At 34.3% G+C, this 26,499-nt stretch overlaps 1 protein-coding gene across 1 annotated transcript; it reads right to left on the bottom strand.

Annotated features, from left to right (window-relative positions):
• Positions 1 to 21,621: 21,621 nt before the first annotated feature.
• LOC129943238 (uncharacterized protein K02A2.6-like) lies at positions 21,622 to 25,674 on the bottom strand. Its single transcript, XM_056052541.1, has 2 exons — positions 22,147 to 25,674; positions 21,622 to 21,800 (listed from the first exon to the last, which is right to left on the bottom strand). Exons 1-2 carry the CDS (start codon positions 25,283 to 25,285, stop codon positions 21,739 to 21,741), a joined length of 3,201 nt encoding a protein of 1,066 aa, XP_055908516.1. The 5' UTR covers positions 25,286 to 25,674; the 3' UTR covers positions 21,622 to 21,738.
• Between the last annotated feature and the right edge of the window lie 825 nt (positions 25,675 to 26,499).

The raw sequence follows: 26,499 nt of genomic DNA, 5'->3' as shown, positions 1-26,499 counted from the left end.
GCTCCTTTCCCTCACTCTTACTCTCGCTCTTTGTGTCGCCTGAATTGATTTATAAGGATACAATACAATTCAGGATTTGCGGTTTGTGTTTCACTCTGATGATGCTGTGGGTGGGTTTTTTGTCTGTAGGTATGTTAGCCGTCCTCAACGTCGTCGTCGTCGGGGTCTTGAAAGGAATCCCAGTTTGTTGTTTTTGTGGGCCTTTATAAAATTTTTTGCAGTTGACTTGTTTGCAAGGACATCACACATTAATGAAGAATTGCCCAGGATCTGTTTCTCTACATGAGTCCATTGGATATTTAAGTTCACTCAATAAAAATGTGAAAAGGTTTTATGTTGGGACTTTTCTTCGTTTTCTTTTTCGTGTTTGTGTTTTTTGTTTTTTTTATATGAATCGAATGGGTGAGATGTAATTAAATTGATAGCTATAAGAAAGTGGAGAGATAATTAATTTTGTCATTTTGGTCATCACTTTGACTCGGAAATAGGTACGTGAAGAAAAAAATGTTCGATTTTTTTGTTGGCCTTTTAGAAATAAAATATTTATTTATTGACGATATGTGAATTTAATGAGGTGTTTGTATTCCTGATGCGATTTACTTTATTGCCTACACGACAAAGCAGTAAGTCCGGACATATTTCGAATGTATGACAATACCACAAAAATAATATAGGACTGTATTTTTATTTATCTTTTAATTATATTATAAACGTTTCGGATGATTTTGATGATAACACATGGATCAAAGTCGTGATAAAATTGGTTATTTCTGTGGTATTTTTAAATGACGATTCCAGCTGTTTCCATTTTGATATATAGTAAAGGGGGTTAGTGGGGGAGGAACCTGCCTATTGGTTTTTTATTATTATCATTCTTACTGTTAAAAGCTTTCAATAGGTGATTATTCAGCTTGAAAATTAGAGTTCCGTAAAGTTGCAAACACCACAACCAATATTCACACAAGGACGCCTAAATTCTTTTGCTTAGATAGTCTCCAAAAATTTCAGCTTTGTGGCTTAATTTAAATGGTAAGGGCTTGTGAAAACAATCCGGAGTTCCACGAAACTAGGACCCCATAAAGAGCCTTAAATATCCTCATCATAAGTTATTTTCAAGTTTTAGAGGGAAGTCATTTTTTGAACTCAGTCGGGACCTCATATAAGCACAAAATAGCCCTAAATTCCTGCATCGTAAGAACTCCGCGATTCGATTGAAGGGAAAATTACTGGACTTTTGATGCCTCAAATTTTAATAGTTCATTTATTTAATACAGTAAAACCCAGATAAGTGCCTGACCATGAATGCCTAGCTTTAAGAGGTACTTATGCGGGTTAGCAGTATGAAAAACCTACTTAAGTGCATATAAGCACTTATCTATGTATTTACAAAAATAAAAAAATATAAAAACAAAAAAAAATTATTTTATTTAAAAAATAGGAAAATACATTAGGGACATCAACTGACTAGTATTGATAACTTATTAAAAACCGAACTTTGTATATAAGAAGTAAAATAATCAGTTATTTTGGTTTGTGTTGCGTTACAGAATCTGATTTTAAGCATTTTTTCTTTAATGCTCTCGATTTCGCTTTTAAAGTTGAAGCTGGGCGGTTCTAACTCTTCTTCATAATTTTCAACATCTTCCTCATCTTCCTTTTGATCTTCTTTATTTACTTCTGCTACTATTTCCTCCTCCGATAAAACTAAATAACACTGGATCTTGTCTTCGCATTGAACATAGACTTCAAAAATAGTTGGATTTATTGGAACGTCCCATATTTCTTCGACTATGTCTTCACTGCCTTCGCTCTGGTTAGGTCAAAAGGAATCCAGCCTTTAAGAAAAGAAGAAGAAATCATAATGACAACATTCTATAAAAAAAAATATGACTAATTTAGATAATCTTTAAACATAAGACCGTAGTACCCGTGGCATGATGGTTAGTGCGTTGGACTGTCATGCGAAAGGTCTTGGGTTCGATCGCTGCCTATGCCACCTAAAGTTTTTTTTCACGGGTAACGCCTCTTGCGAGGAATTGACGAATTCTCCAAGAGTAATTCTTGTCATGAAAAGTGCTTTCTCAAATTTGCCGTTCGGATTCGGCTTAAAACTATAGGTCCCTTCCATTCCTGACAACAGTACTCGCACACAGGAATAGTTGAGGGTTGTCAGTCACTAGGCATTAGTTCTCAAAGGGACTGTTATGCCACCTAATTTAATTTAATAATTTAAATTAAACAAAAGACTTACGTTTCGAAAACAATTTGATATCTCATCACGTTTCACAAGCCACCAAGCTCGTTTGACGTCTATGAGGACGTTAAAATTGTTATTGATTTGGAAAATTGTTTTATTGTCAAACCGTCCTCGATTGCCAGCAATTGTTTTGTAATAGGCCTTAAAGCAGTGAATTATGCCTCGATCGAGTGGCTGGAAGATCGAAATAGTGTTTGCTGGTAAGAACTCAATTTTAACATTGTCAGCGTCTAAGTTGTCAATCTTGTGACATGCTGCGGTGTCGACAAAAACTAAAACCTTTCTGTTTTGTCTTTCCATTTCTTTATCAAATTCTTTAAACAATTTAGTCCACAAAGAAGATCATCCATGCTTTATTTTGGGAATAATAAGGAAGTAGAATGGTTTTTCCTTTGAAGCACCTTGGATTCTTGGGTTCTCCGATGGTAAAAACTTTTTTGAATGTTCCATCGGCAGTGCAGAGAAAAAGAAGACAGTAGACTTTTATCAATTTTTCCACCTGTAAGAGTTCTACCCTTTTTTGTTAAAGTACCATTTGGCTTTGAAACAAAGGCCATTTTCATCAGCATTAAAGATATTACATTGCTCGTACATGGAAATTAGACTTGGCAAAACTTCTCGGCGATATAGATCAGTTCCTGAAACATTTACGTCAGCCACCTTAAATTGTCTTGTATCTTATATTTTCTCTTCGCTTCCAGCGCCAAAACCAGCCACTTGTTGGCTCAAAGCCTTCATTTAATTTAACAACAAACTCTTTAGCCTCCTTCATTTGCTGAACTCCACTGGTTATTTCATTTTGAGATCGCATTTGATCAAAAAATTTAGTAAGAGCTTTCTCTACTTTTTTATTAGAACTTTGTCGCAACCGTTTTCTTTTAGAGTTTTGGTTTGTTTATGCAGCTTTTTCCAACTTTGTTTTGTTTTTTTTTTTGCCACTCCATTAATAGCAGAAACATCGCATTGAAATTGTTCAGCAATATCCTTTCTTGATTTTGTTTTGCTTTCAACCAGGAGGAGAATTTGTAGTTTTTGTTTTATTGAAAGTGAAGTCAGTTTTCGGTCCTTTCCAGGCATTTTTCACAATTCTTTTGAATAAAATTTGTAATGAAAATGACAACAATCCTACAGTTTAAACTTAACAACAAAACAAAATTACTTTGACAGTTAAAACTTTAATAGTAACAGCTACCTAGTTACTCTCTCCTATTATAGTAGATTAATTTTGAAGATTATAACTTTCTTATATTTGAATTTTAAGGCATGAAACACTAAAAAGCGCTAGATGAAAATAAGATTTTGTCTTTTTCTGCTGATTTCAATTGTGTACAAGATTTTTTTTCAGGAAAATTTCAATTGAAGTATACAAAATAAAAGGGAATTAAGCGGGAAAGGTAGTTAAGCGATAGATACTTATAAGATGATTTTTATATGACCAAATCCTCAAAATTTTGATTCTAAAAAAACAGTTATTTATGCGGGTTAGGCACTTAACCGGGATTCACTACTTTCTTGAAACATTAGCTTTGACAGCTAAAAATAAACAAATTAAGTGAGAACTGATGCCTCGTGACTTACAACTCTTAACTATTTCTGTGTGCTAGTAATGTTGTCAGGAATGGAGGGGTCCTACAGTTTTAAGCAGAATCCGAACGGCTAATTTGAGAAAGCACTTTTCATGGCAAGAATTATTCTTGTAGGATTTGCCAATTCTTCGCAAGAGGCAGTAGTTTTGAAAAAAAAACTTTAGATGGCACAGGAAGGGATTGAACCCAAGATCAGCATTCGCTGTTAAGAAGAATCTTGCATTTCTGTCATTGTATGGTCAGTTTTATCGACTTTCTGAGTCGGCTGTTCTGAACTTTTTTGCACTAAATTTACGTTGTTGGACATTAAATCACTAATATGCTTACGAAATCGAGGAAATTATTGCAGCTTTATAAGACAATGTAAGTGAAAACCTTTGTTACTCCACTTACGTCTTTGAAAATGCAGTTTTTGTGAATCCCTTTTTTTATCGAAAACATTGTATTTAGCGACGAAATTCTTTTCTGGTTGAATAGACACGTAAACAAGCAAAAATGCAGTACCAACGCTTCCAGAAGAAGTCAACTAGGATTATGAGCTGTGGGAATCATAGGCTCGTATTTCTTCAAAGATCAAGTTAATATCAACTATTTTTGGTGGAGCTTTAAGATTCAAATAACCTAAATTTTCAAAATTTTGAAATTTAATTTACAAACAGAGAACATCCATAGAAAACTAACATTTTTAGCTCTAGAAAGTCTTTAACGCTAAGAATAAAAATTCAGACTTCCAAAATCCAAGAATATCAAACCTTCAGAAAACTAAAATCTCCAAAATTTATAATGCTAGAAAACATACATTTCAAAAGCCAAAATATAATAAATAAAAAAAAATCATTTAGACCCAGAAAATCTTTAATTTCGGAAATCTTTTGGGATCCATAATGCTGAAAATCCAATATTAGTACAACAAACTTTAAAGACGTCGAAAATTCTAAAAACGAAATTCAAATAAATAGAACATCTGAAACACGAAAGATTTTCTGTTAAACTTAAAACTAAGACGTACCCAAAGCACGTAAATTGACAAAATTCATCCCAAATGTAGGAATAATTTTGACTAACCACTGATTTTTGAATGATGATGAATTTTGCGTTCCTATGTTCTCCTTACGTATAAAAACAGCCCTGTGAATATCACAATCGTGCCATTAATATTTTATATTGACTCAATAATTCTTTTCAAAGAACATAATTTCTTAGAATTCTTCCATCAAAAGCTAATTCAATAAAATTACAAAATCCTGACCCTTTGTTTGTTCAATCATCCACCCCAGGAGTCAAGACAACAAACAACAAAATACAATAAAAAGTATATATGTACCTATGTACACATATATTTTATAAACTCTCGGAAATAATCAAATCGTTGATGCATTCACTGACTCCCGCCCTCTCCCCAACCAGCTTCAGAGCCGCAATCAACTTATTTTTGATTAACAAAAATGGCAACATTTCATCTGCAAAATTATTCATTTCTTTATAATATACAAACCTTCCCATATACCGACAGGCAACAGGAGCGACTACAAACCCCATGAACCTGTTCAGAATTTTTAATGAAAGTAACTGCAGTTGTTGTTTATACATAAATTGTATACCCATTCCCAAGTGATGCCGAAGGATCATCATCATAGCAGCTATAGCGAAGCTCAGCTACCCTTCTTATTGTAAAAGTGCGATTTTTTTTGGTGATGCAAGGTGGCTGCCAGTCAAAAGGCGCAGCACCCCGTTGACGTCCACAGTCACAAATTCTCTTCCTGTACCACACGCACATATTGCGAATTTGGCAAACATCCTGCGTTACGACCCGTGTCGTCATAGGGCACTGGCGCTGGCGTCATCGTCATCTTCACCGTCGTCGTTGTTGTCGTGGTAATGACACGCGTCACAATCATTCTATAGGGGTCGTACTGTCGCAGTAAAATTAAGTAGCATTGTCGTCCAGAGAGAATTCGCCTTCTGCCGTTCATTGGCTTGGTTTGGAAAAAAACATCTCGAGTCCTGTCGTATCCTTTTTTGTTGATTAAATGGCCAGAAATTGGTTGCAAGTGCTTTTATCCTCCTTCCATACCGATACCGACATGGTTGGATGACAGTTTCTCCCATATCGAGTCGACAAAATATAGTAAAAAATAAAATTTAATATCTGAGATGAGAGAAGGAAAAAAGGACACATTCACACAATTGTTGCTCCTTATATGAGTTTTCATATAAAATTGTCATTACATTGTTTTCTCTCTTCAACCATCAGGACGCACAGACACAGATCTATGATAATTTATTGCAGAAGTGTGTCACCATCACAAAAAAAGGGATGGGATGGTTATGAGTATTGTATCCGCGCATCCTGCATATCTCCAAGGACCTGCAGAAGCATCATACAAAAGAACCACAAGGATATTGCAAAAATTATAGCTCTATGAATGCCAATGCAACTTTAATGCGTTTATTTAAAAAGATTCATCATAGAATTGTGGGTACGATGGAAGATGGGAAAAAATTGCCACTTACACGCTGCTTTATTATGCTCAACTATATTATAATCCTTCTGCTTCTTGGTGCTGAATAATGGGGACTAGAAATGCCTTGAGAATTGCGTAAAATGGCGCCCCAAATTTATAATGTTGTAACACATACGCGTAGTAAAATGAACAACGGGCTTACATTAATGTATATGATGGTGATTTAAGGATATGCGTTTCGTTGTTTTCCACAAGGACACTTTTATCCTGATTATTACTTATTTATTCAAAAAGTATATATTCATACTGTAGAAAGGTATCGTGGGACACAAAGAACCTCAGATTCGACAAGGACTCAACCAATATCTGAGTATAAATCTGCACTTAAATAAAAAACAATGCCTATTTAAAAGGAAACTGAAAAAAAATATAGTTATACCTTCCCATCAAGGACATGCGATGCATAGTAACAAAAACAACAATAAAATATTAAAAACAACAACAACATTATCATCATCCAGTATAGAAGCCAGTAGGTAGTAGCTTCAGCAGGAGCCGAGTATATAGCAGCAGCAGCAGGATGCATTTAATTAACTTTCGTAATAAATAAACGAAGTAAATTCTGCGCTGTTTATTTTACCCTTGAGATTATGTGTGAGGTAATTGGAAATCATTTCGATGTTTTTTGAAACGCATATTTTATACCTATATCTGTATCTACTTTTGAACATTGTTGTTGTTGTTGCTGATTTTTGTAATACTGTTAAAAGAAAAACATTAATTTAACGATAAAGAGTAATTTGATTGGTTTAAGAGGCGAGAGTGAGAGAGAGAGTTTTCGAGATGAAAAGCTATTTTTCAAAAAATATAATTACAAAAAAAACAACACATTTTCGAGGTCTTGATATTGTGGATGCATTACGATAGCATATCGATGAACCATATATCTAGGCCATGGTTAATGGCTTTCCGATGTTGTGGAGAATAAGGATATTAATACTTTTATAATAAGGTTCTGCTTATATAATTATGTAATGGAAATGTCCTTAATTGTATCAAGATATACGTGTCAGCAAGAATTTGACTTCCGAGAAGTTGTGAATTCTCAAATTCTATAAAATTCGATGTTTTAAAATTTCCTTGTAAAAAATAATTAAATTTGAGGAAAGGGAAGCATTCCATACACCGAAAGAGGTGATTGTTATAGGAAACATTGTTCTTTAATAATAGTGATTAAATTGTTTATTTTGCAGTTTTCTTGAACTCCTTAAAATATTAAAATAAATAATTTTTTTTAATGAATGTAAGCGTTTTTTGCGTTTTTCGAGATTTAAAGACACATTTAGTTGTATACTTCTATGTTTAAAGGTTTTGGTGGGTGTTGTATTATATAATTTGTTTTAATGTCATAAAAGCTCACCTCACTACAACCTAGTGAATAATTTGTAAACTATTACGCGTTTTCAATTTCTGAAATAATTTGTATGCGTTTCTTTACTCAACAAAGAATTCTATACAAAAATGTACTTGCAATGTTTTCATAGCGTTCTCTCTATATGATTGCACTGAATTGATTCGGTGGGTAATAAAGATGAAAAAGTTCATCAGTATCAGGGGCGGATTTAGAAGAGCAGAGGATCCCTCGCCCAAATTATTTTCAAAATAAAGTGAATCATTTTTTTCACTCTAGTTTTCAATAAATAACTTCTTGTGAAAATAAGTAGATTCGTTTAGTATTGAACAAAATCATTTAGATATAAACTCAAAAAAGAATTATCTGAAATTAAATTTTAGATTTATCGAACGGAACCTTTCGAGTTTTTTTCGCCGAAAAATCGTTGATAATTTCATTAAAAACCAGTTCTCGAAGTAAATCGCTTTCAATGCTCAGTAGAGACAGCTTTGGTAGACAGTTTTGTCCTGTCGTGCCTATTTTTTATAATTTGAAAATGAGCGTACTCAAGTGCAATTTGTTACCATTAAAACCAAATACATTCTCAATACAATTTTGAGGTTTGGGAATGTAGATACGAAATTTTGACTTTCGAGAATTTGATAGTAAAACAGTTCCAGCGTCCTTAGTCCTTTTCCTTTTTGTATGAGTCAATCAAAGACACAAATTGAACCAACTCATTGCCAAGACTAGGCTCTAAATCATCCGGATACCCATTCACCAATGCCTCTGCTGCAGCGTGCAAATTTTTATCACCCATCTTCTTGAAGTGATTCAGGAATCCAAATCTCGTACATACTGCTTTATAGGCATGCAATCTTTCAGTAAGAGAAACGGATAGCTGGTCAATCACTGGGATGAAGGTGGATACTTTATATTTTTCCTTGGGTGACAGATTTTCGTCTTGTACTTTCCTGTAATCGAGAGGATTCAACCTCACAATTCTCGTTCTGGTGCTGGTGCACCATATCATCAGTATGGGATATTTTTTTGGCTGCTTTCTTGTATTTATCAAAGTCATTTCGTTTAGCTTCCTTGAATGATTTCAATGATTCTAGTGCACGCATTGCTGATTCAAGAATCATTTTCGAGTTTTGCAACATCTTGATATCGTAAAAAAAGATATCCAAGATATCGTTAAAAAAGAGAATGACCACAACAAGGTGCGAACGCCGATTTTTCTCCAAAATAAGAGCCTGCATCCCCTTGCATTTGCCACTCACATTTTCAGCATTTTCGAATGATTTTGATATTTCACTGATTGCTTGATTACAGTGAACAAATATAGATCAATGTTTTCTGTTATTTAAGATTAATATAATTAAATTATCATGTATGTACAAAGTACTGTAGGCTTTAGGTAAAGGTAAAAGACCAACAAACAAAATACGTATCAAAGGAAAAGATGTTTACTAGTTGGAGTTTGAAACAAACATTTTACGAAGTCTCTATTGTGGGGACCCTACATTTGTGGAGGCCCCGGGGCTTCTGCCTGGTCCAAAATCCACACCAAACGGTAACTCGTAAGTGGGTTGGTGTCGTCTTATGTATGGCAATTTTAATTGTAAACACAGTCATTCTTCTAAAAATGCGCTTTGTCACTAAAGATTATTTTTCGGACAAAATTTGGGTCCTCTTCCAAACGTTTTAAAGTCCAGTCAGCGAACAAACAGCGCGCTTCGTCTATGACTATAGCTATGAAATTTGAGCTCCTGCCCTCCTGGATTAGTTGGATCTTGTACAGGTGTAGTGCCCAAGTCCCGATGCAAAATTCGGAAAGTTAATGTCTGCGAAAGGCCAAGTTCTTTTGCACCGCGAGGAATAGACTGGACCGCAGCGATGTTCTCTGCCGATCTTGCGTTCCTTGAACGTACGAGCGTTGGCTGATTGTTTACTGAAGAGGTCATCTCAAATGTGGCCCCAATTTGGCCACCAAGTTAAAGAGTAGACTGTAAAGGACCACCACGTCTACCATAAAATGCACTCAACGTTTGCGTTTAAGAACACTCATTTTGATAATAAAGTTTTTATCATTTAGACGTTCTGTTAAATCGTGTAACTTATTGCCATGATGATTTGGCATAAATAACTGAATAACAAACAAAAGATTTGACAGGTATCACCAACACGAAATGGCCCCCAAGGGGCCAGTTTATGGTCTTGAAAAACCTCAGCGACACTCTTTGGTCTTGTCGAGCTAAAGCTACGCAAGCCTAGGTCAACGGCTATTCGGAGATCGAAGAAGCTCTATCCAGCATATCTCCAAATAAAGAGCAAAAAGACATCGTGATTAATGAAGCAAAGCACCTTCTACAGAAGATGAGTGAGCTCGAAACCACTTTGTTTGCAACATTTTGGAACGATATCTTGGAGCGATTCAAGGCTACAAACAAGATGTTACAAGGCCCGAAAATGATTCTTGAATCGACAATGCTTGCACTAGAATCATTGAAAGCATTCGTGGAATCCAAACGAAATAATTTTGATAAATACAAGGAAGCAGCCAAAAAAATATTCCATATTGATGAATATGTACAATCAAGCAACCGCACCAAAACGAGAAATGTTAGGTTGAATCCGCTCCATAATGGGAAAGCACAAGACGCAAATCTGTCACACAATGATACAAAGTATCCTCCTTCATCCCAGTAATTGGCTAGCTATCCGTTTCTCTTACTGAAAGATTGTATGCCTATGAAGCTGTACGTTCGAGATTTGGATTCCTGAATCACATCGAGAAGATGGCTGCTGAAAATTTGCACGCTGAAACAGAAATATTGGTGAAAGTGTGTCGGTATGATTTAGAGCCTAGTCTTGGTAATGAGTTGGTTCAATTTGTGTCTTTGATTGACTCATACAAAAAGGAAAAAGGACTATGGAATAGATCAATTGCCGGAACTATTTTACTACCAAATTCTCGAAAATCAAAATTTCATGTCTACATTCCCAAACCTCGAAATCGTATTGAGAATGTATTTGCTTTTGATGGTAAAAAATTGCACTGGAGTGCGCTCATTTTCAAAAATGAAAATTATAAAAAATAGGCTTCGAATCACGATGGGACAAAACGGTCTATCAAAGCTTTCTCTCCTGAACATTGAAAGCGATTTACTGCAAGAACGGGATTTCAATGATATCATCAACGATTTTTCAGCGAAAAAAGCTCGAAAGATTCCGATCGTTAACCATTGAATTTAATTTTAGATAATTCTTTTTTCCGTTTATGTTTATATGTGTTTGTTTAACACTTAAGGAACCTACTTGGTTTCACAATAAATTATTTATTGAAAAACTGGAGTGAAAAAAATTGGGTCGAGGGGGCCTCCACTTCTCTATTGCCCCGAGGCCTCTGGACCTTTAAATACGTCCCTGACCCACACTGATACCTGCCATTCGTGCCTATCTTTTGATTTTTCTAAAACTTTAACAAAATATTAATGAAAATATGTTGTGGAATATACGTATGTAAGAGGTACTCTTTTAAAGTCAATTTCTTTCTTTCTCCTAAAACTTGGGTCAAACACCATTTTTTATCAGTTTGTCTCTCTCATGTTTGGAAAACAAAGTTGGAAATTGATTTTCTCTTAAAAATTAACTTAAAGTAAGCAACAATATCTTGCATTTGAATAAATATGTTTGATTTAAATTTTTTGTTGTTCCCGACATTTTTAGTTGAATACCAATTTTTATCAATTAGAGAACGTCAATTCTTATACCAAAAAAAAAACTTATTGAATTTGTTTAGGAATATTTTCTTACTCTAAAAAAATGTGCATAGATTGAAACAATTTTAAAGTCAATACCTTCATCTATGTATATACGAAATATTCGAATATAACATCAGTTATTACCAATTTTGTCTAGTATATTTAGTAGGTTCTTATTTTTAATTTAAAAAACGGGCAGTTGGGTTTTTCTAACACTTTTAATAAATGTTAAAATAATATTTTGGCATAAGATAAAATAAGTTTGCAGAAAATATTTTGATTTTTTTCCAGGTTATTTGTGTCGAAAATTTTAGTAGAGTTCTTTGGATCTTGGACCAAACAACAAAAACAACTTGTAACTGAGAAAAAGTATTTTATAACTCAAGAAAAAAGAAAGCTTTTCACTTTACCCATTTTTTTGTATCCTACCCAAAATGTTTTTATTAATACTTTGGAATAGCTTTCCAAGAGGGCAGAATGGGAAGCAATCAGTGTGGGTCGCATTCCATCCTTTTTTACTTCTTAGAATTTTCTTTGTTGATGAAGCCTCAAGCTTACTGTACGGATCGTCATAAAATAGAAGCTTCATTAGATTTTCTGTTTCACGACCGAACATCTTGTAAAAACATATAACAGAACATCCACTTGTCCCCATATGTTGCAATTAAATAAAAACCGTTTCATTATCCTTCCATCAATTTACAACCTAAAGGATGAGTGATAATTCCACTCGCTTTCTAGAGATTCCATTCGACCACACTAATTTAATTTCATGGTCATCCTCCCTCAACCCATTAAGAGGAGACCCTTAAATATATATTTTCGCCCAATATCTGTTGTTGTTGTTAATAAAATCTACACTTTGAGCGGGAGAAATTAATTTTGTGGTCCAACAATAAAAGGAAAGAAGGACCCTTCGATAGAAGGTCAATGCTTACTTAAGTGCTCTCCCACATGCTGCCGCACCACACCATCGGTTTTCTCCACAGGCTGCTCTAGCTATAAACACAATTATGATGAATCCCTGCAGGAGGAAATAGAGAATTCTTCTAGAATCCTTACCTAGGTTTATAGTATCTATGTACATTTATCTCGATGGAGGCGATTTAATGTTATTCCATTAGTGAAATGCAGTCAAATCACTTATTCTCTAGAACCTTACTTTCTTTTCCTGATGATGGTCATAGTGGCATTGGTGGTGGTTGTCAGGCTAAGTACGACTCTTTCTCTTTATATATATCGAGAGAGGTCCTTGCAATCGTATTTTGTTGTTTTCATTTCTTTCGCTTTATTCCATTAATGTTCTTCTAATCGCATTAAATGGAAAAATCATATCAGAAGCAGGAAATGTACACAAAAATTAATTACAATTACACTGACCGTTAAGCGGATGACAAAAGGCGAATAAGGATATTAAAGCAAAATTAGAAAGAAATGTCCTTATTTTATACCAGATGATGATGATGATGTCCCAGTTTGCCTTTTCTATAACCTAGTCCTTATTATCACCATGGAAATAATGAAAAATATCAGAACTAATGGAAAATCATGCGATTAAAATTGTATATGGGTAAAGCTATTAGAAATTTAAAAATACATAGATAGGAAAATGACATTTACGATAACAGTATCTATGCTCAGGAAAACATTTTATGGATATTGGAGGTCTTTATGCGTTGAGAGCGTCAAACATATGTTATCACATCAAGAGGAAGATTAAATAAGACAGAAAATTTGCATTTTTATATAACATCACATGAAAATGTCCTTTAGACCTACCTAATTTTTGTGGCTGACCTAACGCACACGAATACCGCATTGTCCTGGGGTTTGCATTGTGAGTGAATTGCGTGATAGTTTTTCGGAGTAATCCGTTTAGCTAAAATAAAATACTTAATTCAATGAAAATTCGAGGATAATAGAGGAATGAACTCTCTATACAACACGCATCACTTCCACTCGATAAAATTACAAATAAGGATAGATCAGGATAAAGGAATAAAAAACCTTTTAATGCCATGTCATTATGGAAGAGAGGGAAAATATCCCTACACGAGTACACTTTGACATGGAAAATACATTTTCCTCGGCGTTTAACCTTTTGTTATTGCTGCGATAACGAAAGTGCAATTCATTCACCGCATCTATTGCGAAAAAGGATCTCATCAGATTAGCGTGTTTTTGTTTGTCATTTTTAAAATACCAAAAAACTGTTACTTTCTGCGTTTTTTGGTATTTATGTGATTGGAAATAATTTTTTTTAATTCCCTACGATAAAACTGCACCATATGCGTTGAAAATCAAGGATTGCACGACCCTTGTCGTTGCCGCGCGTCGCATACTTATAAACATTTTAATGTTAGTCACGCATTTTACCGCGAAATAGGATTAAGTACTTAAGCACGGAACCCATCCAAAGGACACATAATCACATAGAGCCGCATAGAACACATCACGCACATATGTTGGGAATTAACGGTGAGCCAGCCATATATAGGATAAAGAAAAACGTAAAGGTTGCGATTGCGACTTGCCAATGAATTTAAATGTTTTTTTTTACAACACTTCGTTTCGTTGAAGATTGAAGGATACAATTGTATAAAAAAAAGTAAAATCAGCTTTTTTGAATTTAGTTTAAGTGTCCTACATCCCACTTCCTTAATCTGTTTGTGTGTATATTGCATATGGAAGCTAAGGGAAAAGTATTGGAAACAAAATCAATTCAGTTAGCCATCAATTCAAGTAGTCATTTTTAAGGAAATATATTTTAAGTTATTAGTGTTGCACTACAGCCTTTTCTAAAAATTTGTTTTCATAATTTTTGGGTGCGAACATACAGAGTTATCCATTTTGCGGTTTCAAAAGCAAACGTAAATAAAACACATATAAAATACTTTTTGTTATGATATTTCTTTTTTGCTATAAAGTTTGAACGAAGACATTATGTGAGAAACACTACATCATTTAAATGACCTTCACGCGAATTGTTGAGAGCACCAATTCTTTTTGAGGTAATTTTTGACCACTTCTTGACACCGATTTTGGGGTTTTACATCCATAACTCGAAAACTGTTTGTTTTTGAGTGCTGAAAGGTTTATCTGCATAAACACGATCTTTTGCGCAGTCGGTTATCATAAGACAATAACGCCCCGAATTGAATATAAAAGTCGTGCCATCGTTGTTTTCGTAAAAGTAAGGTCCAATGAAATATTCGGACCAAAGAGCTCACCAAACAGTGACTTTTTGGGGGACGTAATGACCTCCTAAATGACCTCTAAATACGACAATTTTGATTAATAAGAAACCCACCGAGTTAGAAATGTGCTTCGTAACTAAAGAAAATGTTGTTCGAAAAACCGTCTGTTGTTCAAGCACCCATTCGAGGTATCTACGACGCGACGGACGTTGTGAATCGTCAGCTGAATGTAGATGGGTGTATAAGTATATCTTAACGCGAGGCGAGATTTGTCGTAAGACATTCCTAATTCCTGAGAACAAAGATGAATCGACACCTTCGGTTGCAGCGTTGTTTTTAGAGGTACGAGCAAAATGATGACGTACAGGTTTTACAATATCTGAACCAATCCATTCTCTTCAAATTTCTTCATAATTTTGCCAATTGCTTCCATTGTTGGACGATTATGTAAACCATAATCTCCTCTTAAAGCATGATATGTGGCTGTGGCAGAATCACCATATTTGTCGTAGATTTTAAAAATTTCTATGCGTTGTGCGAAGCGTCCATTTCGTTAATGTCAGACTTTCAATTAAAAAAAAATGGTTCAACTACTTAGTTTGAGAGATGCCCATACTTTTTAAACCACAAAATGGATAACCCGCTCTTAAAGTTTTTTAAGGAGCAAATAAACCAACTATTAATTTTTTGAACAAGCTCTTTTAATAACATTTGATGGTCAAAAATTTATATTATTTTTTTTGGATTTTTAAGAAAATTGTTTTTTTGTTAAAAAACCAAACAATACAAAATTGCACTTTTGATAATCAAATATTGTTAGGGCAATATAAGAGCCTATTGAAAAAATTATTGAAATCAGCTGAGATAATTAAAAAATAAAATAACAGTTCTATAAGCGGTACCTTTCCTGAGCAATAAAACAATATGTTTTGTTTTTCGTATTAAAAGAATCAAATCAAATGGGGTGGCGCAACAGTCCGTTGTGAACCAGGGCCTAGTGACTTACAACTCTCAATCATTCCTATGTGCGAGTACTGTTGTCAGGAATGGAAGGGACCTACAATTTAAGGCCGAATCCGAACGGCTAGTTTTGAGAAAGCACTTTTTCATGACAAGAATTACTCTTGAAGGATTTGTCAATTCCTCGCAAGAGGCAGTACCCACGAAAATTAATTTTGTTTTAAATTAAGGTGGCACAGTCAGAGATTGAACCCTAGACCCCTTGCATAACAGTCCAACGCACTAACCATTAAAAGAAACCAAGTTAAAAAATAGAATTTTAGTGAAAATTAAAAAAAAAACTATAGGTTTGTTTTTGAGAAAATTCGAATGTTCGTTTGTTGAACAAAAAATTGTATGGGGGCCACTGTTAATTTTGATTTTTAAAAAAATTTAAAGAACGCCTCCTTACGCGAATCTGCTCAAATCCTTAACATTCAAGTTTGAACTCAATCGACCCAATGGCTTAGGCTGTAGAAGCGTGGACAGACAGACAAAACAGACCGGACGGAATCGCGGGACCCACTTTTTTCGACTTCTCTACCATCGTAATATCATGTTTGATTAAAATCTCGAGTTTGAAATTTTGCACGAATGCAAAACTTGCCATATAGTTCCTATATGTCGGGAGCAAAAATCTGCTCTATTGACTTTGCAAAAAACAATAATAAATTAAGGATATTTTCGGAAATGTACCTGTAAACAGTTTTTTGTATTTTAAAATATACCTTTTATTGCAAGAGGCCCTTTGGAAACATGTTCAAGTTCATAGACATAGTCTCGCATTTTATTTCTATTTCTTAGCAAGACTGCAGTTTCAAAAAATACGCTTGTCAAATTTCTATGGACGCTTTGACGATTTGTTAATGTTAAAAAGAGGCTGGAATGCGACCCACAAGTTTTAGTATTGTTTTTTTAGAGTTTTATTTTTTGTAAAAAAACCGTCAATTCGATTTTCTTTAAAATTCTATCGAATGTTGAAAACAATATTTTCTTTAAGATAAAATTAGTTTGAAGCCAATATTTTATAGATTTGAAAAGATATTTGAGTCGAAAATCAATTTTTACCAACTTTTGTTAAATTTTTTTTTAGGTATTTAATTTTTTGTACAAAAACTGTCAATTCGATTTTTTTCAAAATTTTACTAAATGTTAACAACAATATTTTTTGAAAGATAAAAGTAGTTAAAAGCCAATATCTACAATACGCAAATTTGGTAAAAATTTATTTTCGATTTTTGATATATTTTAAATTACTTTCATTATCCAGTTTGCATTTGTTTGTCTAATGCCCAATTTCACAGTGGAAGTTTAAACTTAAGATCAGGTGAACCTGAACTTAAGTTTAAATTTGACTTTGGTAGCATTGTAAGTCATGTGACGTAATGTAAGCAATACGTAGCTGTTCATCGTTTTTTCTTTCTCGCTCTGAAGCGAGGAACACGTGAAACAGCAACAGATATTTTGTGTTTTGTTGACAATCGGGGAAAATTTATTTATTTATTTTTTTATAATGAAGTTCAGTGTTTTGTTTTTCCTTTTTTTTTCAATAAATTTTATTTGTTAAAATGAAAAAAATCCTGTTGATAATATAGGAAAACTTCTTTTCCATACTCCATACGAGCGTTCAACACAATTTCTTGTTCTTATCTGAATAATCTGAAAATATGAAAATGGCAGCTATTCTGACAACTGTTGTAGTGCCTAAACGTTGAACTGAGGTTAAACGGCAGAATACTGGCGTTTAACTTAAACTACAGAATGAACTCAGTTCAAGGTTTAAACGAAAGTGTGAAACCGAATAAATTGTTGAACTGAAGTTTAAACCAAAACCGAAGTTTAAACTTCTACTGTGAAATTGGAGGTAAGAAATAAAAATGTTTAAGAATTATTGGTAAACATTTGTTTTCGACTAAAAATCTATTTAACAAAACTAGATTTTCAAACTTAACTATTTCCTTATATGAACAATATTGTTGGTAATTTAAAATTTTTTAAGAATAATTCAATTAACAACTTTTTTAACCCAACTCGAAAACCTACAAACTTTCAAGCCAGACAAATCGACAGACGGGATGAGAAGTCATCAGCGTGAATCACAGTCTCTTTTTGGTAATTTTTTTGACAGTGTGGCATAAATAAAGTAATAATTTTCTTAGTTATTTATACATTTTTTAACATTCATATTTGGTATGAGATTGTTTCTTAACGATATCAAAATTTCGCAATGGTCAAGTCAGAACTACAGTTTTAAATATTTCAAAAAAGAGTATGCCATCATTGTATAGTTTTTTAGTGGTAAATTAATTGAGGAAAAAAATGTTTAGCTCAACGATTAAAAAAAACTGTGTTCTTATTAAGTAAGCATTACACCTTGAAGAAAAGAAAAGAAAACAAAGTTAGGAATTATTTGACGACTTTTGTTCTAAATTAGTTGTTGAAGGAAAAAACTTTCTAAAATATTAATTTTTTTTAAAATGGGGTATGTAGTGCTAACTTGACGCGTTGAATCCAGGCATAAAGTTCCTGTTTAATATAAATTCTAGTAGTTATTGTAAAATTCTCTTCTAAAGCTGCAGCGAACTAGAAACTCAATTGTGAAACTTAAAACATTACTTACACATTACAATTACAATTTAAGCCACTTTATGTATTTGGTAGCAACTTTGTGTTGCTAAGAAATTACTTTCATAATTTTGTATTTTCAGATCCAATGTGAACCAATATAATCGAAAAATAATTAATTATAAATAATATTTGTTAAGTTTTAAAGTTTTTTTTCATAATATGAAATTTAAATCTTTCTCTCAGTTGTGCAACTTTAAACTTCTAACTTTTTGCACCAGCACCAGCGGTACTCTAGAAATCATCCCTTATTTGTTTTTGTTTAATGTTTAAACAGGTATAAAAAAAAGGTCCCTTGCTTAAAAATGGAAACAACTGTATTAATTGTGTACTAAGGTCTCGTATATTTATTTAAAAACCCCAAAGGAACGTCTAGACATTTTCGTGAACAAAAAATTGATCTAATATATCAACGCAAAATATCCACCGACACCAACGTTTAAATTATGATTAATTTTTTCATAAACTCATATTAAGATCATCTTTTAAGACGAATAACCATCACTTTCTTAACGTGAACCAGAATTAGGTTATTTATGGCTACAAAATGTGCCTAATTTTTCTTCTGCTTGTACGTAAATTTGTGTGGACATGAATCATAATGAAGTTTTATTTTTTATTATTATTTTTGTTGTTCGTGGAAGAAAAGAAAAAGCTTTTCATAAATCAATTTAAATTGAAATGGAAATAAAATGACAGACATCAGGCGGAATGACATGACGTGTTGACACCAGGTGATGAGAGTGTGCGATGACCCAACCCAAAAAATAACCAAACATTCGTTTCGCTCTTTGCCCCGTTCCGAGCATTTGGTTGTTGGATCTTTCCTTGGGGAGCAATCAATTAAGTTTTTAAATCAGCTTTTTTGATGGTCGTGTCGACTTCGAAAACCAATATGATTATTTCGTAGAGTGAAGGCTTAAAAATGCGTTTCTTTGGCAGCCTTTTAATGGTTGGATATTGGAATGGCATGGGATTTATCAGGGGCGAATTTAGTTACTCTAATAAAAGGGGCATACCTACTTCAGGAGATTTTTGTTACCCTTATTAATTATTATTTAAAGACACAATGTTAGCATTAGAAAAGGGGGTGAGGGTTCGCAAGGAGGTGGCGATGCATATTGAATGATTGAGAAAGACAGGTTTTTTAATACGTTCCACATTCTTGGAGTTCGGCTGAGGAACGAATCACTGTACTTGACAGTATAACAGAAGTTGGGCTCAAAGTTATAATAATGAACATTCCTATGGGCGCAAGTATTACGGACGACGGTGTTCAAGCAACGTAAATGATTTAACGATAATATGACCAATAAATTTGAATGCTCTGCGTACAATACTGTCAAAGGTACTTAAGTAAGTTGCAGAATTACCAGTCGAGAGATGGGAATTATACTCAAGTTTTGGACTTATGTATATGATTTATTGATAATAGCATCTTTTATCATCTTAGGAAACCCAAACGTTTAGCGAAATTTTTGGCAACATTTCGCATGCGAGGTGATTGGGGATACACGTAATGAGTTTTTTTGAAGTTTTTAGTTTTCTTGATGCAAGTGTAACTTATGAATAGTGATAACAACAGTAAGCAGCATTGAGTTTTCGGCACATTTGATAAGCTTATCATAAAATTGCCTTTGAACGTCAACATTAGAGATCAAAGATGTAAAAACGAATATAAAAAGCTTAGGTTACTATCGACAACGATGTGGTTTAGAAGTTTCAGACAGAAGAACATTAATAACAATGAGAAAGAATGTAGGAGAAAGAAAGGAGCGCTGGATTACAGTAACATATATTTGATGTTTCTCAGACTTGGACCCATGCAATACTTCTTATATTAAGCAGTTCTGAAAGGTAATTTCTAATTCAACGGGAGAGGCATCCATCAAAATCGAGGGCACGCATTTTTTATAACAGTGAAAACCCTATCCACTTCTTTTGAAATTTCAAGCCCAATGCTGGAACTTCTTGCTTTCTCAAAAAAGATGTAAGGATTTGTTCTACTGCTCCGGGAGATAAACCTCTGTTGCTACGAAATCCTTACTGCTGTCATTAAAAAGCCTTCGGTCTTCAAGCTGACGAGGGAGATGAGTATTCGATTTTTTTAGTTATAAGCTGGACAAATACCGTTTTCCATCGAGTGGGAAGAAGATCTTTATAGTGGAATAGGTGAAAAAACTTAACAGTGGTCTTCGAAGCTCTTAAAAACAATACTTCAAGACAAAAATAGTCATGGAAGGAAAACACCGTGTTTTATTATTATTAAAAAAAAATTCGCTTTAATTTCGGGTTCATAGTACCGTCATAAGTAGCCTGCAAAATTTTACGGTTTTCTCGTTTTGCATGAATTTAAAATCTGAATTAGTTTTTGAAGCCACATTTCCTCAGTAAATGTAGTTAAAATATCTTGAGTTAGTAAGAATTATGGAACATGCCAAAAGCATTCGAAACTAATTGACTGCGGTCTCGTCTCGGACTTATCTTCTTATACAAGTGACTTCACAAAGACTCACAAAAAATAGTCCATCCGTATTAAATTGCATGATCTTGAAGTCGGATCCAAAGGCCCACACTATTGTATCGTTACTCAAATAATACACAGTAATCCTTGGACTTTAGTTATTTATTCAATATTTCATATTATATTATTTAAGTGTTGATTGCTCAAAGGTTATTAACAGACTGAATACATAAAGTAACTTAGGTATTTGACAATTGAGAGTTTGGAGAAAGAGAATCATAATTGACACGATATAACAGCTCTTCCCCTCAAGGAGATTTTATGTTTTGTTTTAAGTTTACAAACAAATTCAATATTAGATATAAAATATAAAATCCAAAACAAATTTAAAATACTTTAATACAATTTCCTTGAAGTAATATTATTTTATACTAATGAGTGGATGAATGAAGGCTGTAATTCTATTACAGTTACATCTTCTCGTAACCCCATTTATCCGGTTTCCTTCTTTGTCTCTCTGATCGTCTTAACACTTCCTGATTATTTTCCTTACCTGAACCTCCTGCATCCGCTGCCGGTTCATCGCCTGCCTCAGAAACTATTGGCACCTCCGTTGTCTCTGTTGCTATACTAGTGGTTCTTTGTGGTTTAATTGGTAATTCCATTGATGTACTTGGACCTTCGTTCTCCTCCTCAATGATATCATTTTCCTTGTTGCATATAAATAGTTCTCTAGATCTCACCTCTTCACCAACCTTGCGCATTTGATCGGTATGCCTTTTCCAGATTCGCCCATCATCTAACTTCACCATGAAATGTAATTGTCCGACTATTTCAATCACTTTACCGAATTTCCATTTAACTGCTGATAAATAATCTCGCACTGCAACCCTTTCATTTAATGCAAATTTGGGTTTGATGTTCTCATTGAAATTATTTCGATGTATTTTGTTTTCAACTGGTAGCATTAAGTCCAGGCGCGATCTTATTTGATGTCCAAACATGAGCATTGATGGAGATTTCCCAGTAGCTGGATGTATAGCACGTCTGTAAGCGAATAAAATGTTTGATAATTCTTGACTTATTAACTTTTTGTTACAATTAATTGCTTTAAGTTTGTTTTTAAAGGTTTGCACATAACGTTCGGCAAGACCATTTGTCGATGGGTGGTATGGAGCACCTTGCTTGTGCTGAATGCCATTGTTTTTCAAAAATCTCTGAAAACTATCCGCCATGAACTGTGATCCCCAATCGCTAACAAATATTTTCGGTAAGCCAAATGTACTGAAAATTTCTCGACATTTTTGTATCGTTATTTCTGTCGTCAAATTTGGGATTACGTGCACCTCTGGCCACTTAGTGAAGGCATCAACTAGAATAAAAAAGTAATTACCTCTAAATGGGCCAGCGAAATCTGCATGTACCCGCTCAAACGGCTTTCCCGGCATTTCCCAGAAATGTGTGGGTTGAATTTTGTTTGCTTCTGGTCGTGTAAGTTGACAGTCTGTGCAGTTCATCACCATTTGCTCGATATCACGATCCATATTTTGCCACCAGCAATATCCTCTGGCCAGTGTTTTCATTTTGGTCATTCCAAAATGAGAAGAGTGTAATTCGGCTAAGACTCGTGCTCTTAACTCCTTCGGTACATATACTCGTATGTTTCTCATTAAACACCCCTGCTGCATCGCAAATTCGGTTTGATTAATTCCAAATCTGTCCTTGGAATCACATTCCCTCCCGAACTGCAATGCCTTTATTAAAGTTTTAACTTGCTCATCTCTTTCAGTTGCTTTGCTTAATTGATCCACTGTAACAGGCAATTTCGTGATGGCGTCAACTTCAAGTAAATCGATTTCCTCAATGGCATTGTACTTTTCTGCTACAGGTAAACGTGACATTGCATCGGCATTTGCATTTTCTTTTGATTTTCTATACCGAATGTCATAGTCAAATGATTCAAGAAAAATTGCATAATGTTGCATACGTGTAGCTGAAAGTGTTGGTAGTCCTCTATGTGGTGACAAAATCTGGGATATTGGCTTGTTGTCAGTGACTAAAGTAAATCGCCTAGCATACACGTACTGGTAGAATTTTTTAATACCAAAGATGATCGCGTATGCTTCCCTATCCACTTGACTGTATTTTTGTTGAACTTTTGATAGTGTTTGTGATGCGTATTGAATAGGCCTTTCGCTCTTATCTGGGTAGACATGGCTGAGAACTGCACCCACTCCGTATGGACTAGCATCTGTTGCCAGTATTAATGGCAATTTTGGATCGTAATGGGCTAATATCACATCTGACTGCATCTGTTTTTTTACTGATTGAAATGATTTTTCACAATCCTCATCCCAATAAAAAAATACCTTGTCCTTTAAAAGGTTATTTATAGGATATAAAATCGTACTCAACCCTTTTAAAAATCTTCCATAGTAATTTATGAGACCCACGAAAGCTCTTACTTCGTCTTTATTGCTTGGCTGTTTCATGTTTTGTATCGCGTCAATTTTGCTTCTCATTTTATGAATTCCATTGCAGTCTATCATATACCCACAATATTCTATACGATCTACCATAAATTCAGACTTATCCAAATTTACTCGCATATTGTAATGATTTAATCTTCGAAGTACTTCTTCCAAACGCTGTAAGTGAACCGAATCATTTTCCGCTGTGATTTTTATGTCATCTAAAAACACTTTTACACCTGGGATATCACTCAAAATTTGCTCCATATGCCGTTGCCATTTTGCTGGTGCACACGCTATCCCAAACATCATTCTTTTAGGCCGATATAACCCTTTATGGGTGCTCAACGTTAGATAATCACGATCATCTGGGTGTATTTCTAACTGCAAGTAGGCTTTGGACAGGTCGATTTTTGTAAATTTTTTTCCCCCAGCCATTGAGGTGAATAGTTCATCAATTGATGGCAACGGATATTCATCGATATTTAAAAATTTGTTGACTGTGGCTTTATAATCGCCACAGATTCGAACTTGGTTATTTCGCTTGCGAACAGCAACTATCGGTGTAGCCCACTCACACGTATCCACTGGTTCCAAAATATCGCTTGCCACTAACTTCTCCAGTTCATCTTCAACCGCTTTTATTAATGGAAATGCCACGCGACGCGCTTTGATGAAAATCGGGGAGGCATTTTCTTTCATATGTAACCGTGCCTGTATTCCTGTGATTTTTCCTGCTGTTTTGGAAAATACCTTAGGGTACTTATTAACTAGTTCGTCAATTACTGAGAATTTAGCTTTGTCTTGTTGTATTTGCATTACTGTATCTAATTGTTTTTTGAAAAGTTGACCCCAATCTAATTTGATCTGTCGAAGCCATTCACGACCCAGCAAAGGGTTTCGTTGCGATCGAACGATGTACATTTTGAGGTTAACCACGTTTTGCTTTGTTTTAACCTTGACGTTAACATAACCAAAGCATTCCAGCTTCTTTCCGCAAAAACTAACCAGCTCCGTATCGTTTTCTTGTAAATGAAGTTTGCCAAATTGTTTCTTTGCATCTGATAGACCGACAACAGTTACAGGTGACCCAGTATCTATTTGAAAAATAAAAGGAATGTCATTAACAATAAGTTCGCAACACATTTTGGAACGAAGTGTTACCTGGCTTGGGTCGTCGATTTGCAAAAGCTCATCTGATATGTGGCAGATTTCATCAACACAAATGTTCTCGGCACCGGTCTCTTCTTCTAATTGATTTGTAGCTCCTCTTCCATTTCGTCTCATCTTAAAACAAGCTCGCTGTAGATGCCCCTTTGTATTGCAGTATGAGCACATTGAGTTTTTATACTTGCATTTGGTTGCTAAATGCTCCGTGCTGTTACACCGATAACAAACAAAATTCGTCGATGCCGATGTTCTTATTGGATTTGTACTTGATTTATTTTCCCAAGTGTTTTTTTTCTTTTTGTTATTTTCTTTTACGAAATTCACATCAGATGTCAATTCTTTCTCTTTGTGTAACTCCGCACCACCTTTTTCTGATACCTCTATGGCCTTGGCGGTGTCTAGTGCTGACGATAGAGTAAGTTGTTCTTTTTCTAGAAGCCGATTTTGAATGCGTTGATTTTTTAGACCAAATACAAATTGGTTTCGTAAAGCGGTTTGTAAGTATGAACCAAACTTACATCCAATTGATAAACGCCTAAGTGCATTCAGAAATTCTTCACAGGTTTCTTCGTCCTGCTGTTTTCGCAAATGGAAGCGATAGTTTTCCAATATTTCATTTGGAGTTGGGTCGAAGAACTCGGATAAAGTTTTAATGATGTCGTCATAGGATTTGGTTGATGGTTTGTCTGGTGACACTTTATCGCAAAGAACGTTGTATGCTTCACTTCCCATGTAGTGGAGGAGCAATTTGACCTTTTTTTCAATAGGGTGGTCAAAAAGGCCAATCGCAGTCTCAAATCTATCAACCCAACGGCTCCATTTGATATTTTTGTCATATGGTTCGATAGAAAATGGAGTTTGGAGTGACTGAACAACTACGGGTTGTGTCATATTTTAATTTCACTGAATATCGAATTTTTTTTTATCTGTATATAATGTTAACTCGTGTATGTATTTATTTAATATCAATTAAAAAAAATCTATTCATGCAGTTTGTTTTATTTCTTTTTTTGTATTGTAAGACCGCGTGCTTCTTTTTTTTTTAAGCTTTTCTCATTGATTTTCTTTAATTTGTGAATCCGCTCTATCCTCGTCGCCACTTATTGTATCGTTACTCAAATAATACACAGTAATCCTTGGACTTTAGTTATTTATTCAATATTTCATATTATATTATTTAAGTGTTGATTGCTCAAAGGTTATTAACAGACTGAATACATAAAGTAACTTAGGTATTTGACAATTGAGAGTTTGGAGAAAGAGAATCATAATTGACACGATATAACACACACCGAGGAATAATACGCTCGCAAAAGTTAATCTGATCATTATTAAAGTGACAGCAGTCAAAAGGACCAATTCCGAAGAATATTTCCAGTTTAAAAACAACGCATCTATAAAAAAACACCAGTACTACCCGTTAAAAGCGGATAAGCTTAAACGGGTCTTGAAAACTGTTTTTTTTTTAAATAGTCTTAAAAATATATAGATAGCAGTTTTGACAGATTTTGGATTTTTGGTGTTTAAAATATCGAACATATTAAAAATATGGAACTCCATGTTAAAAATGTTTTAAAATCACCTGGTTTTCAAGAATTTGATATTATCTTGCCCACTTCAACTAAAATTAAACATTAGGCCCTTTGCCATCAGTATAAAACGTTTATCAATACAAATCCACACACAAATCCTTCCCTGCCATTGATATGATAAGACAAACAAAATAACTTTCAACTGCCACGCCCCTAGCAGACTAATTTATTGCATTTAACTTCCCCAAATTTAGTCCAATAAACGGCCAAAACGATTGTCTGATGGTTCTTTATCTCAGCAAGCAAAATAATGACTTGGTGATGTGAACTGTCGCGTCGTCGTTGCTTCGTCGTTGTCATCGTCATTCTATAAGCCGCAAACAAGAATGTGGAGCTACAGAGCTGTGTCGACATCTGGCATCGCCTTCCCAGTTTGAAATAGTACAAAACCGCCTACTTTTTTTCTCCGATTTTCGAAATTCTTCTTAAAAATGTTCAATTTTTTTTTAATCTTTAAATTATTGTTTTTTAATTTGAAAATAAAGAAAAAGTAGATTAAATTGATGGCAGTGT

Source organism: Eupeodes corollae, chromosome 1, assembly GCF_945859685.1.
Source record: "Eupeodes corollae chromosome 1, idEupCoro1.1, whole genome shotgun sequence".
Taxonomy (NCBI): Eukaryota; Metazoa; Arthropoda; class Insecta; order Diptera; family Syrphidae; genus Eupeodes; species Eupeodes corollae.
This window is presented reverse-complemented; position numbering and strand designations above follow the sequence as displayed.

Excerpts from the sequence above, each read along its gene's own strand:
- LOC129943238 (XM_056052541.1), bottom strand. The coding sequence starts at position 25,285 with ATGACACAACCCGTAGTTGTTCAGTCACTCCAAACTCCATTTTCTATC. Across the intron at positions 21,801-22,146 it reads TTTCGCTGGCCCATTTAGAG|ACGTGCTATACATCCAGCTA; the intron begins GTAATTACTTTT and ends ATTCGCTTACAG.